General features: G+C 38.3%; 1 protein-coding gene across 5 annotated transcripts in view; it reads left to right on the top strand.

The window, feature by feature from the left end:
* The window catches only part of LOC102405684 (torsin-1A-interacting protein 2), a 40,799-nt gene extending 25,118 nt beyond the window's left edge, over positions 1-15,681 (top strand). For 3 of the 5 annotated variants that reach the window (XM_006048581.4, XM_006048580.4, XM_044942780.2), the window contains exons 2-5: positions 7,870-8,013; positions 9,927-10,436; positions 13,308-13,412; positions 14,227-15,681. In XM_006048581.4, the coding sequence (XP_006048643.3) occupies positions 7,980-8,013; positions 9,927-10,436; positions 13,308-13,412; positions 14,227-14,987 (1,410 nt within the window). In that variant the 5' untranslated portion in view covers positions 7,870-7,979 and the 3' untranslated portion in view covers positions 14,988-15,681. Of the gene's footprint in view, positions 1-7,834; positions 8,014-9,926; positions 10,437-13,307; positions 13,413-14,226 lie in introns of all 5 variants that reach the window. The other 2 variants (XM_025285543.3, XM_025285542.3) reach the window with 1 other exon arrangement.
* Positions 15,682-16,121: the final 440 nt, after the last annotated feature.

The raw sequence follows: 16,121 nt of genomic DNA on the forward strand, positions 1-16,121 counted from the left end.
ATTCATTTTGATAATTTTTGAGAGTTTTATATTGAAACTCCAAATAAAAATCTTAATTTTAGTGGAACTATCTGTAATTTTGTTCTGTATTGTCCAAGTCTCCTGTAATTGTGAAAGAGAAAAATAAAAATGGGCAGAAGACCTAAATAGACATTTCTGAAAGAAGACATATAGATGACCAATAGGCACATGAAAAAGATGTTCAGCGTCACTAATTACAGGAATGCAGATCAAGACTAGAATACAATGAGGTACCACCTTAAACCAGTCAGAATGGCCAAGATTAAAAAATCTACAAATGCAATTTTCCTGGTGCGCAGTGAATAAGAATCTGTCTGCCAGTGCAGGGGGCATGGGTTTGATCCCTGGTCTGGGAAGATTCCACATGTTGAGGAGTAACTTAAGACCACGTGCCACAACTGCTGAGCCTGAGCTCTAGAGCCCACAAGCCACAACTCCTGAGCCCACTTGCTATAACTCCTGAAGCCTGCGAACCCGAGAGCCTGTACTCCACAAGAGAAAGCCACCACAATGAGAAGCCTACTCATCGCAAGAAGAGCAGCCCCCACGCTCTGCAGCTATAGAAAGCCCAGCCCACAAAGCAACAAAGACCCAGTGCAGCTGAAAATAAATAAAAATATTAAAAGAGAAAAAGCAGCTCTTCTTAGAAAAAAGGTCTACAAATAGCAAATGCTAGAGAGGGTGTGGAGAAAAGGGAACCCTCCTACACTGTTGCTGGAAGTGTAAGTTGGTGCAGCCGCTACAGAAAACAGTATGGAGCTTCCTCAAGAAAACTAAAAATAGAATGACCATACGACCTAACAGTCCCACTCCAGACAAAACTATGATTCAGAAAGATAGGGAATTCCCTGGTGGGTCGGTGGTTGGGATTCTTTGCTTTCACTACTGAGGCCCTGGGTTTAATCCCGGTGGGGGAACATCCTGCAAGGTTCTTGGCATGGCAAAAACAAAAAGATACATGTTCCTCTATGTTCATAGTGCCAAGACTGTTCACAGTAGCCAAGACATAGAAACAGTGTATATGTCCATGGATAGAAGATGAAATGTATAATCTAAAATATGACTCTAATGAATTTATGGAAGGGAAAGACTCACAGACAGAGAATGGACTTGTGGTTGCCAATGGGGGAGGGAAGGTAGGGAGAGGCGTGGAGTGGGAGTTTGGGGTTAGCAGATACAGAGTATTATATACAGAACAGATAGGCAACAAGGTCCTTGTGTAGCACAGGAATTCTGTTCATAGATAAAGTATACTAACATGTTGCCACATATACCTCATTTTTTAAAAAATGCTTAACAGATGACAGTTGAAACTCATTCTTATTCTCAGCCTCTTCCTATCCTTTCCTCCACAGAAGCAAACATGTATCTTTTGTGATCATATGTTTAATTTTTATGTACATTTAAACAATGTACATTGCAATAAAAAAGTTGAACACTTTCAACATTTTATTACTCAGTAACAGTTGTATATGAACTGTGTTATGCATCAGTTTGTAAAATCACTCTTACAACTTGTAATTTTGTGTGTTCCAGGCTGCTAAACTTGGTTTTATTACTGCAGTGCAGAGATCATTCTATGTACCAAACAGTGAACAACACCTGCCAGGTTGTCAAAGCATTACCATTGGTGCATTGAGACGGAGCAGAAAGGGTGCGCCCTAAAAGACAGAGCCAGGGGACATCCATGGTGGTCCAGGGGCTAAGACTCCGACTCCCAAAGCAAAGAGCCCAGGTTCAATCCCTGGTCAGGGATCTAGATCCTGCATGTCACAACTAAGAGTTCACATGCCGCAACTAAGACCCAGTGCAGCCAAGGTTAAGGCTCTGTGTGACCCCGTAGACGGCAGCCCACAAGGCTCCACCGTCCCTGGGAGTCTCCAGGCAAGAACACTGGAGTGGGTTGCCATTTCCTGCTCCAATGCATGAAAGTGAAAAGTGAAAGTGAAGTCACTCAGTCGTGTCTGACTCTTAGCGACTCCATGGACTGCAGCCTACCAGGCTCCTCCGTCCATGGGATTTTCCAGGCAAGAGTGCTGGAGTGGGGTGCCATTGCCTTCTCCATCCCTCAGCCTACTTCCTGTTATATTCTCCATAGACAATAAAACCTTATCACTTGAACCTGATTTGAGCCCTCATGGAGACAGTTTAAGGAAAACAGGAAGTTTTGCTGCAGATTTCAGGATCACAGGAAAGCAAAGATACCTACCAATGATAAGGCTAGGTTTTATTTAAGTGGGAAAATGAATCATTGTAACCTCTATAAATGGGGCACTGAAAACCAGTATTTCACAATTGAACTTGTAAGGAAGGGATTCACTAAAAGCAAACATCCTCTATGCTAAATGAAGCATGTAGGTCTTCATCAGTTTTTTTTTTTTTTTTCCTTTCAAGATACCATCAAAGATGGGTGGTGGTGTATTTTGAGATGCTCATGGATGGTTTTTCCTGAAGCTGCAAAAAGTTTTCAACATGTCCATTTTCCATCAGAATGAGGTGCTACCTCAGTTCTGTTATGCAGTCCAGAGGTTTCTAATGTGCACATTTCCTGGTATGGATTAGACACAGTTCAAAAAATTGACCTGCCTCTGGAATCTGCCTCCAGGTCTCCCAGATACCCCACCATGTAATTTTTTCTGAAGATACATCAAGAACTTCTGTGATTACACCATTTCTTCCTTGTAGCCTTGAGGGAATACTGGTTCAGCTATGAACAGCAGTGTGTGTCAAAGGGTCTGAGTAAAATGGGCTACAGAAATGATGTGTGCCTTGTGATAAGAAAGGCATATATTGAGCACTTGTAAAATTATAGATATATCTCTGGTGTTCCTTTGCAGATTACTTACTGACTGCAACCTAGTTTCCAAGTAATATGTTGTTTTTTTTTTTTAAGCATTCAGTTAGGTTTACATGAAATAAAGTTTATTGAAGATATCCTACATGCAACAAGATGCACAGATTTTAAGCTTGATGACAAATGTAACCACCACCCCAGTAAAAATATAGAACACTTTAATTACCCCAAAAGGTTTTCTCATGCCCTTTTCTAGTCAGTAGTCCTTATCCTCGGAACCACTTCACTGTTTTCCATCCCTGTAGACCATTGGCCATTCTAGAACTTCATATAAATGGGATCATTTGGCATATAATCTTGTGTGTGGCTTTTTTCCCTCATCACATTTTCAGATTCATCCATCTTATGTATCAGTAGTTGGTTCATTTTTTTTCCATATGTTTAATTATTTTTGAATCACTCTATAGTATTTATCAGAGAAGGTAATGGCACCCCACTCCAGTACTCTTGCCTGGAAAATCCCATGGACGGAGGGGCCTGGTAGGCTGCAGTCCATGGGGTCGCTAGGAGTCGGACACGACTGAGTGATTCCCTTTCACTTTTCACTTCCATGCATTGGAGAAGGACATGGCAACCCACTCCAGTGTTCTTGCCTGGAGAATCCCAGGGATGGGGGAGCCTGGTGGGCTGCTGTCTATGGGGTCACACAGAGTCGGACACGACTGAAGTGACTTAGCAACAACAACATAGTATTTATAGGCTTCCCAGGTGGCGCAGGTAAAGAATCCGCCTGCCAATACAGGAGACACACAAGACTCAGGTTTGATTCCTGGATTGAGAAGATCCCCTGAAGTAGGAAATGGCAACCTACTCCAGTATTCTTGCATGGAAAATTCTTTGGACAATGGAACCTGGTGGGCTATAGTCCATGGGGTTGCAGAGTTGGACATGACTGAGCGCGCGCGCACACACACACACACACATACCCCACACACACACACACACACACACATAGTATTTTATGCTTCTTAAATTGTATATAAAGGCTTTAATATTGTACATTTATGAATTTTTGATACATAAGTTGTTAATTGCTGTATATAATATTACATTTAAAGAATATGCCACAATTTAAAAAATCTAGTTCCTTATTTATATAGACATTTAAGATTTTCTCAATTTTTCCTCATTTTTTTTTAACAATGCTGCCACAAACACCATTGGGCACTTTAGGAAAAGTTTCTCTAAGGTACATGTCTAAAAGCAGAATTGCTGATTTGTAGAATGTGTGTGTCAACTCCGTATTACCGTATTGCCCTCCCAAGTTGTAACAGGTAGCCTCATTGTCAATACAGGTCTGCTGCTACTAAGTCGCTTCAGTCGTTCCAACTCTTAGCGACCCCATGGACTGCAGCCCACCAGGCTCCTCCGTCCGTGGGATTTTCCAGGCAAGAGTACTGGAGTACTGCCATTGCCTTCTCCTCAATACAGGTCTGGGTATCTCCAAATCCTCACCAACACTTGGTATTACATTTTTTTTTCCAATCTCGTGGTCGTGAAATGGTATCTCATCATTAATTTTTGCATTTCCTTGCCTACATTTCTTACCAATTCATTAGACTTTTAAAGTCCTCTTTTTATTTAACTGCTTGTTCATCTCTTTTGCTCACTTAAAAAAACAAAATAGCAGTATTTGTCTCTTAACTGATCTGGGGTAGTTTTTATGTATTCTAGATATTAATCCGTTGATGATTGTATGTGTTGCTGATAGTTTTCTAGTCAGTGAATTTATCTTTTAACATTGATTTTGATGATTTGTATAGAGATTTAACTTTTTAAATGTCATCACGTTTGTTCCCCTCATGGTTTAACCTTGAGGTTATAATGGTATTCCCCACTTTCTTCTGAAAATTTCAAAGTTTTGCACTTTACATTTAGGTCTCTAATCTTCAATTGATTTTTGTGGAGGTAGAAATCTAGTTTTTTTCCCATTTGAAAAATCAGTTGTCCCCAAAATGTTTATTCGATAATCCATTCTTTCTCTTTGTCACTCAGTTTCCTTTACTTAAGTGTGTACATCTTTCCTGGCTGTCTATGCTGTGTTATGTTTGTCTGTTCTAATGCCAGTGCCCTATTGTTTTTAATATCTTGATATATTTGGTAAAGATTTCCCTCTTTCAGAATTCTTTTTTCTTCCTTCAGAATTATCTTGACTCTTAATTCTTTACTGCTTTTTGTGAATTTTAGGGTCAGCTCACTCATTCCATAAGAAACATATAACAGTAAAAAAAAATTGTCTGAAGATATTGTTTCAAATTGCAATGAACTTACAGATTATTTTGGAGGGAATTGGTGTTCAGTTCAGTTGCTCAGTTGTGTCTGACTCTTTGCTACCCCATGAACTACAGCTGACCAGGCTTCCCCGTCCATCACCAACTCCCAGAGCTTGCTCAAACTCATGGCCATTACGTCAGTGATGCCATCCAACCGTATCACCCTCTATCGTCCCCTTCTCCTCCCACCTTCAATCTTTCCCAGCATCAGGGTCTTTTCCAGGGAGTCAATTCTTTGCATCAAGGGGCCAAAGTATTGGAGTTTCAGCTTCAGCATCAATCCTTCCAATGAATATTCAGGACTGATTTCCTTTAGGATTGACTGGTTGAATCTCCTTGCAGTCCAAGGGATTCTCAAGAGTCTTCTCCAACAACACAGTTCAAAAGCATCAATTCTTTAGCGCTCAGCTTCCTTTATAGTCCAACTCTCACATCCATACATGACTACTGGAAAAAACATAGCTTTGACTAGACAGACCTTTGTTGGTAAAGTAATGTCTCTGCTTTTTAACATGTTTTCTAGGTTGGTCATAGCTTTTCTTCCAAGGAGCAAGTGTCTTTTAATTTCATGGCTGCAATCACCATCTGCAGTGATTTTGGAGCCCCCCAAAATAAAGTCAGCCAGTGTTTCTACTGTTTCCCCTTCTATTTGCCATGAACTGATGGGATCAGATTGAATGTAGAGTTTTAAGCCACCTTTTTCACTCTTCCTCTTTCACTTTTCATCAGGAGGCTCTTTAGTCCTTCTTCGCTTTCTGCCATAAGGGTGGTATCATCTGCATATCTGAGGTTATTGATATTTCTCCTGGCAGTCTTGATTACAGCTTGTGCTTCATCCAGTCCAGCATTTCTCATGATATACTGTGCATATAAGTTAAATAAGCAGGATGATAACATACTGCCTTGATGTACTCCTTTCCTGATTTGGAACCAGTCTGTTGTTCCATGTTCTAACTGTTGCTTCTTGACCTGCATACAGATTTCTCAGAAGGCAGGTCAGGTGGTCTGGTGTTCCCATCTCTTGGAGAATTTTCCACAATTTATTGTGATCCACACAGTCAAAGGCTTTGGTGTAGTCAATAAAGCAAAAGTAAATATTTTTCTGGAACTCTCTTGCTTTTTCAGTGATCCAGCGGATGTTGGCAGTTTGATCTCTGGTTCTTCTGCCTTTTCTAAATCCAGCTTGAACATCTGGAAGTTCACAGTCCACGTACTGCTGAAGCCTGGCTTGGAGCATTACTTTGCTAGCGTGTGAAATGAGTGCAATTAGCATTAAATGGCCTTGAATCTTTCTGTCGATACACACAGTATATTTTTCTACTTGGGTCCTTTTTATGTTCTTCAGTAAAGTTTTAATACTTTTCTCCCTAAAAGTTCTTTTTTTAAAAAATAGTTTTATTGAGGTATAATTTACATACCATAAGCTTCACTCCACTCCAAAGTCCTTGCATATGTGCTGTAGATTCATTACTAGGTACCTTTTAGTTTTTATTATGAGGTGCATGCATGTGTGCTTGGTTGCTTTAGTCGTGTCCGACTCTTTGCAACCCTATGGACTGTAGCCCACCAGACTCCTCTGTCGCTGGATTTTCTATGTATTTTTGAAGTATTCACCTGACCTCTTGCCAACTGACTACCACTTCTTCAAGCATCTCGAAAACTTTTTGCAGGGAAAACACTTCCACAACCAACAGAATGCAGAAAATGCTTTCCAAGAGTTTGTCAAATCATGAAGCATAGATTTTCATGCTACAGGACTAAACAAACTTATTTCTTGTTAGCAAAAATGTGTTGATTGTAATGGTTCCTATTTTGATTAATTAAGATGTATTCAAGCCTAGTTATAATGATTTAAAATTAAAAAACCCAAACCACAATTACGTTTGCACCAACTGAATATAAGATATAATTGAGTTTTTATTGCTTATAAGTTACCTCTGGTTTTGATTCCTTTTGTATACAGCTTTTAATAATTTATATATATATTCTTCTTTGATCTACAGTCCATGGGGTTGCAAAGAGTCAGACATGATTGAGTGACTAAACACAACAACTTCTTTGAGCAGTGTATAGAAGGGCATTGTATAAAGAGATAACTATCTCCATATTTTATAAAAGAATACTGTAAGAGAACCACTCTTAGTGATGAAACTCCAAATGTGTATTTGCTCTTCCTAATACCAAAACAGCCACCTTCATCTGTAGGTCACCCCTGTGCATGTTCCTTGTTAATGATAAATGGAAGTTTCTGGTAGGCAAACTCTGAGAAATTTATATGGGACAGAAATTGAAGATATAAGGGAAATCTGCGGTGATTAACTCAGCAGTGACTTAAATTTTTACTCTTGGAATTACTTTTTATTTCAGTTTCAAAGGTGTTTCCTTCAAGATTCTGGTCACTTGTTCTTACTTTTTACATCCTTCCAGACACACTAGAATATATTAGGAGGTTATGTCATCTATACAACGGTTAATAATCTGAAGCTTTTTTTTTTTTTTTTCTGTTTATCGTCTAAGATTTGGAATATGAGCCTCATAAAAGCCAGAAAACATTTTTTCTCCATTAGAAAAGTTTCAGAGAGGAAATAGTACTCAAACTAAACAGATTTAGTAAATAAAGATGAACTAGTCATTTTTCTTATGTATGAATAAAAAAGTCTTTTAAATTTTTCTCATTTTGTTTTAGTCACTGTGTATATGCCTTGTTTCCTGGGTCCACAGGAAGCATGAGCCTGTTGGAACTTGGGAGAAGAAGAAACCAAGACATCTTTACAAGGAAATCCAGATACTAACAGAAAGTACCCCAAAGTCTGAAGAGATAGAACTCAAACATGACCGACAGAGGACTTAGGGATCCTCCAGAGGGTAAGACTCGTTTGTACAGCACGAAGTTTGTGCTGTCGGAAACTAGGGCTGTGCTGAGAGAGAAAGTCGCTGGTGATTAAAACTGAAGTTTGGAAGTGAAAAAGAAGTTAGTTTATTGATTTATTATGATTCTTATTATTTGATATTTACTGAATTTTACCATCATACCAGACCCTAATTATGAAGAAGATTAAGTTTTGGAGACTCCTGTAGTATTGGGAAAATACATCTTAAAAAAATATGATAGATCTTTAGAGTTATATTTTTAAAAGTCAAGTTAGCTGTGATATGCTATATATAGAGAGCAAGATCTTTCAATTATAAGGAAAGATGAAATTTAAATTCTTCATCCTGCCTAACTGTATATATAGGAAATATAGGCAAAATATGAAATAGGTTTTTTGGAAAGAAGGGCAAATTTAAATATTTTATTAAGGATATTTTTCAATATATAAAAATAGCACAGTATAATGAAGTCGCATGTACTCAACATCTAACTTCAACTTTTACCTACATAATGCTACTCTTGTTACCTGCCTTGAAATATTTAAGTGCAAATCCAAGACATGATATAATTTTGTTAGTACTTTAGTTTACATCTATTAAAGCTACATTAAAAAAAAAAAAGAAGCAAAATAGCTCTGTCACACCTAAAAATAAGTTGTTATTCCACACTATTCTTCATATATACAGCCAATATTCACATTCTCCAATTGTCTCATAATCTCCTTTTCTTCACAGTTGGGTTTCTAATTTTTTTTTTCTTTACATTTGGGTCACAGACTGCATTTCATTGATATGTCTTTTTGGTTGCTTTTTTTTTAAACTTTATTATGGAAAATTCAAACATATATAAAGTAGAGAGATGAAATGAATTCCATGACCCAGCTTCATCTGCTGTCAACATATGGCTAACGCTGTTTCATTTATACTCTCTTACTTCTCCTTATGCCCATATCATTGTATTGAAGCAAAATCTAGATACCATATAATTTTAGCCAAAATACTTGAACACTTATCTCTAAATGGTAGAGATTCCTTTTTAAAAGCATTACCCCATTCCTTTATCATACCTAGAAGATGAACCAATAATTCCTTAGTTTCATCAAATAGCTGGTATTCAGATTTTCCTGATTATCTCATTAATACTTCTTTAAAAGTTGGTTTGTGGGACACTGGATCTATAATGTGGTCCACACATTGTTGATGTGTCTCAAGTATCTCAATCAATCGGTCACCCCTCCTTTTTTTTATCTTTTCTTGCCATTTATTTTTATTTCTTGCTGTTACTAAAACAACAGAGTCTTTTGTCTCTTAGAATTTCAATCATTTTGAGTTTTTCTGATTACATTCCTGAGGCATAATTTAATGTATTCCTCTATCCCTGTGTTTCTTGGGAACCGGTAATTAGCTTTAGAAGCTTGATCAGATTCTGCTCCAGTGTGGCAAGAATACCTCATAGGTAGTATAGTGTACTTCCTATTGCTTTGAATTCGGGAAGTTAGAAATGTCTAATTTTCCTTCTTTTTGTGGTATTAAGATTCATCAGTGGGTTCAGGAATTGTCAGCCAGGTTCATTCATTATAAAATTCCTATTCAGTCTTTCGAATAATGGTTTCAGTTGCTATTGATGATTATTGCCTAGGTTGTTTCATTAGGGAAGAGGATGTATTTAATATTACCAAAAGTTGATTTGCCATTCAAAATAATTTTCAATTAATATTATTTGTTAGATCATCATGATAATAAATTTGGGTAATCAATCACCTTTAGTGAAAGTCAAGAGAAATAATGTTTAGGAAGAGTGCCTCTTAAGCCATAAAAATCTATATAAATATTTTTATTAATCAGGGACCTTGTTGAAATAAAAAATATAGGGAAATTTTTAAAATTATAAATTTTTGTCTCAATAGACCCTCAAAAGGATTTGGAAAATGATCCATCACTAAATACTCAGGAGGCTACAGTCACTACAAGTACCACTGAAGAAGCTCAGACCCCAGACCCTGCCCCTGGGCTTAACAAAGACCACCAAGAAATAGAAACAATTGGCCCAGGAAGTACAGATACGGATGCTCAATCAGAAAATCCAGATGAAATAGATTATGGGAAATATCTAAAGGATACAGAAGGTGAGAACAGCCAGAGTTTTCAAGGTGGAGAACAAGGCCATCAGCTCCCTTCAGAGAGTCTGAGTGAAGACCCTGTGGATCCAGAAACCAAGTGTTCTCCAAGTGACAAGGTAGGAAGAACAGACGCACACGTAGTGGGCAGCTCTGCAGCCCTCCCTGAGCACGTCAGTGACGGACCCGGAGCATCTCAGGAGCCACCAATCGTTGACCCTCAGGATGCCCAGAGCCCTGGCCATTCCAGTGCAGGGCTGGAGGGCCAGCACACACTGAGGAGGCGACTGCTGGCACCAGGTGAGAGAAGCCCTGAGCCTGTGTTGTTGTGTACTGTTCTGTCCTGGGAACACAGCATAGGTGGGACCCTTCTTTTCAGAGAGCTTCTCTTTACTTCATAGGATTAAGGCCTTTGCATCTTGCCCAAGCTCACAAAGAGATATGACTGCGTTGAGATTAAATGAGGTTTCTTATCTCCTAAGACTTCCCTGGTGGCTCAGAAGGTAAAGGCTCTTCCTGCAATGTGAGAGATCCGGGTTCGATCCCTGGGTTGGGAAGATCCCCTGGAGAAGGGAATGGCAACCCACTCCAGTATTCTTGCCTGGAGAATCCCATGGACAGAGGAGCCTAGCAGGCTATAGTCCATGGGGTTGCAGAGTCAGACACAATTGAGCAACTAATGCTTCACTTTCAAGCTAGCTCATTCTGCTTACTACATTAAGATGCTTCCCACTTATACATAAGCTGCATTTTTTAACAGTTTCTATGTATTTACTGTATGTATGATTTTTTAAATTTTTTACAGGTATAACTTAAAAAATTCGCCCCTGGCCTTTTCTTTATTTCTTATGAGCATATTTCACTTTCACTTTTTAAAATCTTTTATTTTGGGGGAAACTAAACGCTACATGAATCAAGAGATAGGTATATTTAAAAACCAGCATCAGTGGTATTAGTACCCTTGAAGTGAAGTGTTAGTCACTACAGTCTGTGTCTGATTCTTCGTGACCCCATGGACTGTAACCCGCCAGGCTTCTCTGTCCATGGGATTCTCCAGGCAAGAATACTGGAGTGGGTAGCCATTCCCTCCTCCAGGAGTTCTTCCCAACCCAGGGATTGAACCTGGGTCTCCTGCATTGCAGGCAAATTCTTTACCAGCTGAGCCAGTACCTTTAACTCAGTCATATTTCAGTTTTATAGGACTTTGAGCAAATTAGTTATTTCTCTATACTTGATTTTTCCCCACCTGTATATTAAGGAGAACAGCATGCTGTCTTTCCTCATGAAGAATAGTTGCAGTGTGCTCAGTCTTTAACTGGAACTCAAGAGATATGGATTCTAGTTGCAGCCCTACCACTTCCTAACTTGGGTGATTTTAAGCAAATCTCCCAACTTCCTGGTACTTCAGTTTCCTATTTGTAGAAATGAAGAAGTTGAACAAGATGATATCCAGCTGGTTTCTTCCAGCTTTTACCTTCTGTGATATTATGGAGTTGGATTGTGTGGATTTGTGTTTTATAAGTACTCTAAAAGCTCAGCCTGAAATGCCTATTTGCCAGAGCAAAGGAATATAAAATGTAAGACATTGTTTTTGTTGGACTTAAATGCGGGCTAGAATTCCATGTTTCAGTGTAAGTCAATGACTGATCTCAAATATGCATTTCATTAGTTTACTATTAACTTGAGTGAAGACAAGGGCTGTGTCTCACTCATTGTGTTTCTGTGGCTCTTGGCACAGAGAAGTGACTTTATGAATATTTGTTAAATGAGCAAATGATAGGATTTGTATATGGACCAATATGTGCCATCAGAATTTCAGTGGTATGCAGGTTCACTGAGTAGGGGAAGAAAACATTGTTTTAAAAATGCAGTTTAATGTGTGAGAAGCAGCTTAATATAATGGAATGAGCTCATCTAATCCCATGGACGGAGGAGCCTGGTGGGCTGCAGTCCATGGGGTCGTGAAGAGTCGGAGATGACTGAGCAACTTCACTTTCACTTTTCGCTTTCATGCATTGGAGAAGGAAATGGCAACCCACTCCAGTGTTCTTGCCTGGAGAATCCCAGGGATGGGGGAGCCTGGTGGGCTGCTGTCTATGGGATCGCACAGAGTCAGACACGACTGAAGCGACTTAGCAGCAGCAGCAGCAGCAGCAGTTGATAAGAAACCTCTTTCTAATCTCAGTTTGGCCTTGGGCAAAGCTCTTGACATCTCTGGACCTCTTGTCACAGTAGGTAAGGTAGGAGGCTAGAGTAGGTGATCGTTACAGATCCTTTCGGTCCTTAAATTCTGTGACATGATATTTTAAAAACCCATATTTTGGTGTGATCTGACTAAATGAACTATTCTTTATAGGTGAAGATGACTGTACTCCTTTATGTTAATAGAGTATGCTATTTGAGTTATTTCTGTAGTAAGGATTATGGGCAGTAGTCAGCTGTCATTGTTATATGAGGTGCCTGGCTGGGGTCAGGCACACATTTTGACTCTAGAGGGACTTAGCTCAGAGTCTACAAAATACTGCCTCCTTTTCACCAACACATTTTAAGATTGATATCACACCCCATACCTGCAATTTTATGTAGTTCATAAATTTTCTTAACCTTGTCGTCCTTGTTTCATATACCTCACTCATTAAGTTTCAGGCTTGCTTTTTTGTAAGCTATTTTGCAAAGTAAGCTATTAGTGTATAGTAATCTCTTCTGTCTTTAAACTTAGTGTCTATTATTTGTATATTTGGGAGTTGAGGAACCTTCTGAAATATAAATACTGAAATTAGAGCATCATTGCCCTGTGATGTTGAGTCTTGTGTGTAGTTAACATTTCTTAAATTCCTTCTTAGTTCTGTACATTTTGTCAAATCACATTTTAGATAGGTTTGGCTGCAATCTTGTTTCTTGGTCCTTGATGTAAGGGCTAGTGAAGAATTGTGGATGTAACAACAGTATCCTTAAGTGATTTCACAGCATTTTATTTTATTCTTCTAAGTAGAATGAAGTAGAATAGTGAGCCTTAAGTAAAAGACAGGAAAAATAATTAGCTTTGTACAAAACAAACTTTTATGAAGTATGGCATCCTCAGTCAAATTCTTTGCTTTGATAAGAAATATAAAGGAATGCACACTCTCATTAGTGGACTGCCTAATAATAATGTTTTGTTTTGTTTTCCAGAGGCTGAGACACATCAACAAGAAACACAAGAATTGGAAGAAAACAAAGAGAAGAATGCACAGGGTACCGTAAGAAGGATTGATAAAAAGGATTTTTTGAGCTATGGTGAGAACAAAAGTGGTCTTACTGCAGTAATTCACATTCAGAAATATGCAGAGAAATACCCAGAAAACTAGCAGATTTAACAGCTTTAGCATTGTTTTAAGTTTGTTTTTTTTTTTTTTTTTTTTTTAATGTTTGATAGTAATATGAGAGCAAAGCAATTGAGTTTTAGGGATTTTTTCTTTAGGTGTGTTAGCCAATATTTTGCCATCCTTAATAAAATGGGAATCCCCAGTGGAGGAAGGTCTTTTCATAAACAAGAAACTAAAACGTTTTTTTGATCGAAGTAAACCTGATTTACAATGTAGTGCTAATTTCAGGTGGGCAATAAAGTGATTAGTTATATATATGTATATTTTTTCAGATTATTTTCCATTATAGTCTATTAAAGGATATTCCATATAGCTTCCTATTAAAGCTGCCTCTTCAGTGAGAAAGAAAGTATTAACTTTTGAAGTGGCATTTTTACATTTTGACCATTTAGGAAAAAATGGCCTGTAGGTAGTAGATACTTCTGAGAAGGTATTAATAGAAGAATATGCTGATAGTTCGTTTCTAAATCACATCATTAGATATAGCAAAATATACATAAATTAGATTTTACCTCTTAACAAAGGTATTGTATCTTTAAATAATTTAAGAAATTAAAAAATTTCTGATAGATTTCAACAGCTAAAAATTGTAAGGATTTAGGCAAAAGAAACACAGCACAGTCAGTAAAATCTGACAGTGTATCTGCCTCTTTTTAGTTTGCCACAGGCTTTATTTCTGACTCATTCTCTCTAATTTTGTCTTTTATTTTCTCTTTCTCTGACAGGCTCCATCTTTTTTTGCTTCCTGGTTCTTATCATAGTTTTGCTAAGTTCTGTTAAGAGCTACTATTCGTCTCCAGCCCAGCAAGTCCCCAAAAATCCAGCTTTGGAGGCTTTCTTGGTTCATTTTAGCCAACTGAAGGATAAATTTCCAGGCCAGAGTTCCTTTCTGTGGCAGAGAGGACGAAAATTTCTCCAGAAGCACCTCAACGCTTCACACCCCAGTGAGCCAGCCACCATCATATTCACAGCAGCCCGAGAGGGAAGAGAGACCCTGAAGTGCCTCAGCCACCATGTCGCGGATGCCTACACATCTGCCCAGAGGGTCCCTGCCATTCAGATTGATGGGGCTGGGAAAACCCTGCAGGACAGTGATAAGGTCAAGCGTTCAGTTGACATGGAGCTGAGCTCTGGATTTGAGAAGGGCCAGAAGGCAGCTGTGGTCCATCACTTTGAATCCCTTCCTGCAGGCTCCACCTTGATTTTCTATAAGTATTGTGACCATGAGAATGCTGCCTTTAAAGATGTGGCCCTGGTCTTGACCGTCCTACTGGAGGAGGAAACATTAGAAGCAAGCGTCAGCCCAAGGGAAACCGAAGAGAAAGTGCGAGATTTACTCTGGGCGAGGTTTACCAACTCTAACACTCCCAGCTCCTTCAACCACATGGATTCAGACAAATTGAGTGGGCTGTGGAGCCGTATTTCCCACCTGGTGCTGCCCGTCCAGCCAGTGAGGAGCATAGAAGAACGGGGCTGCATTGTATAAGCTAAGCGCAGAGGTGGTTATGGTCGGCATGGGATTATTAAAAAGTTAGTTGAAAAGCCTTTTTATGTGGAAGGAGGTTGATGAATGTGAGGAAATGCCTGGAAAGCACAAACAAGCTTATTTTAGAAAAGAAATTTTCATTTTTTACTTTCTGTAAAATCTTTCTAATCTAAGCTTGGCAAAGCTAAAAGTTGACCTGACTTTCTTTCCTTGCCTTTCAAGTGAATCAGGTATATACAACTGAGGAATTTTTTCCAATCCAAAAATAGAGCGACAGAATGATTAAATGGGAAGATAATCTTCTCACAGTAACTACAGAGTGATTTTTGTTTTCTTGAGACTCTAAGGAGCCTTTTGGATAGTATTTGGACTCAGATTAAAGTAATTACAGTTATAAAGCAGTTCAAAATTTTTAAAATTTTCTATTACATGTTAAATATTTTTAAAACTCATTTTAATAACGTAGTTGCAGGACTACATCTTATGCTTTTTTGCACTTTTGAATAGTATGAAAAAGGAAATAAGAATTCAAATACTTATTTACCTAAATACTATATGTAAGGCAGTATGTTTTTCTTCCGTTAATGAGCTCTAAGGGAAAAGCAGCCTATGCTCAAGAAATGTTCTTAAAAATTGGAAATGATGGGGGAACTGTTTATAATCATTGCAAATGAATAAATTGCAACTGGCTGTATCTTTGCTTCAATTTTCTGATATAGAGCAGTGATTTCCAAGCCGTCTACTGGCCCCTCTCCCTTTTGTATCAAAGAAGTTCTTTTTTTGCCTGTTTTACATATTGGGATCCTACATAAGATTTAATTGGAATAAAGAGTTCTGCTGATAAGTTTGAAAATCACTGATTAAGGGAAAAGACAGCTTGGAAGATAGGAAATGGGTAAAAAGAAATGAATTAAAACTCATGAGTAGTTAGAAGATGAAATACAAGTTTATCATAGAGACATGCTATTTATGAAGAATACAAAGACCTACAGATGATTAGCAGAATGTGTAAACTTGTATTTACTAGCATATTTCTATGCGTTTGTTAATTTCTGTTACTCAGCATTTCTGTCTCTCCTGATGAAATTCTGTAATTGTCTAAGATGCGTTTGAATGCTTTATGCAGAACTGATT

This window comes from Bubalus bubalis, chromosome 5 (assembly GCF_019923935.1).
Source record: "Bubalus bubalis isolate 160015118507 breed Murrah chromosome 5, NDDB_SH_1, whole genome shotgun sequence".
NCBI classification, from domain to species: domain Eukaryota; kingdom Metazoa; phylum Chordata; class Mammalia; order Artiodactyla; family Bovidae; genus Bubalus; species Bubalus bubalis.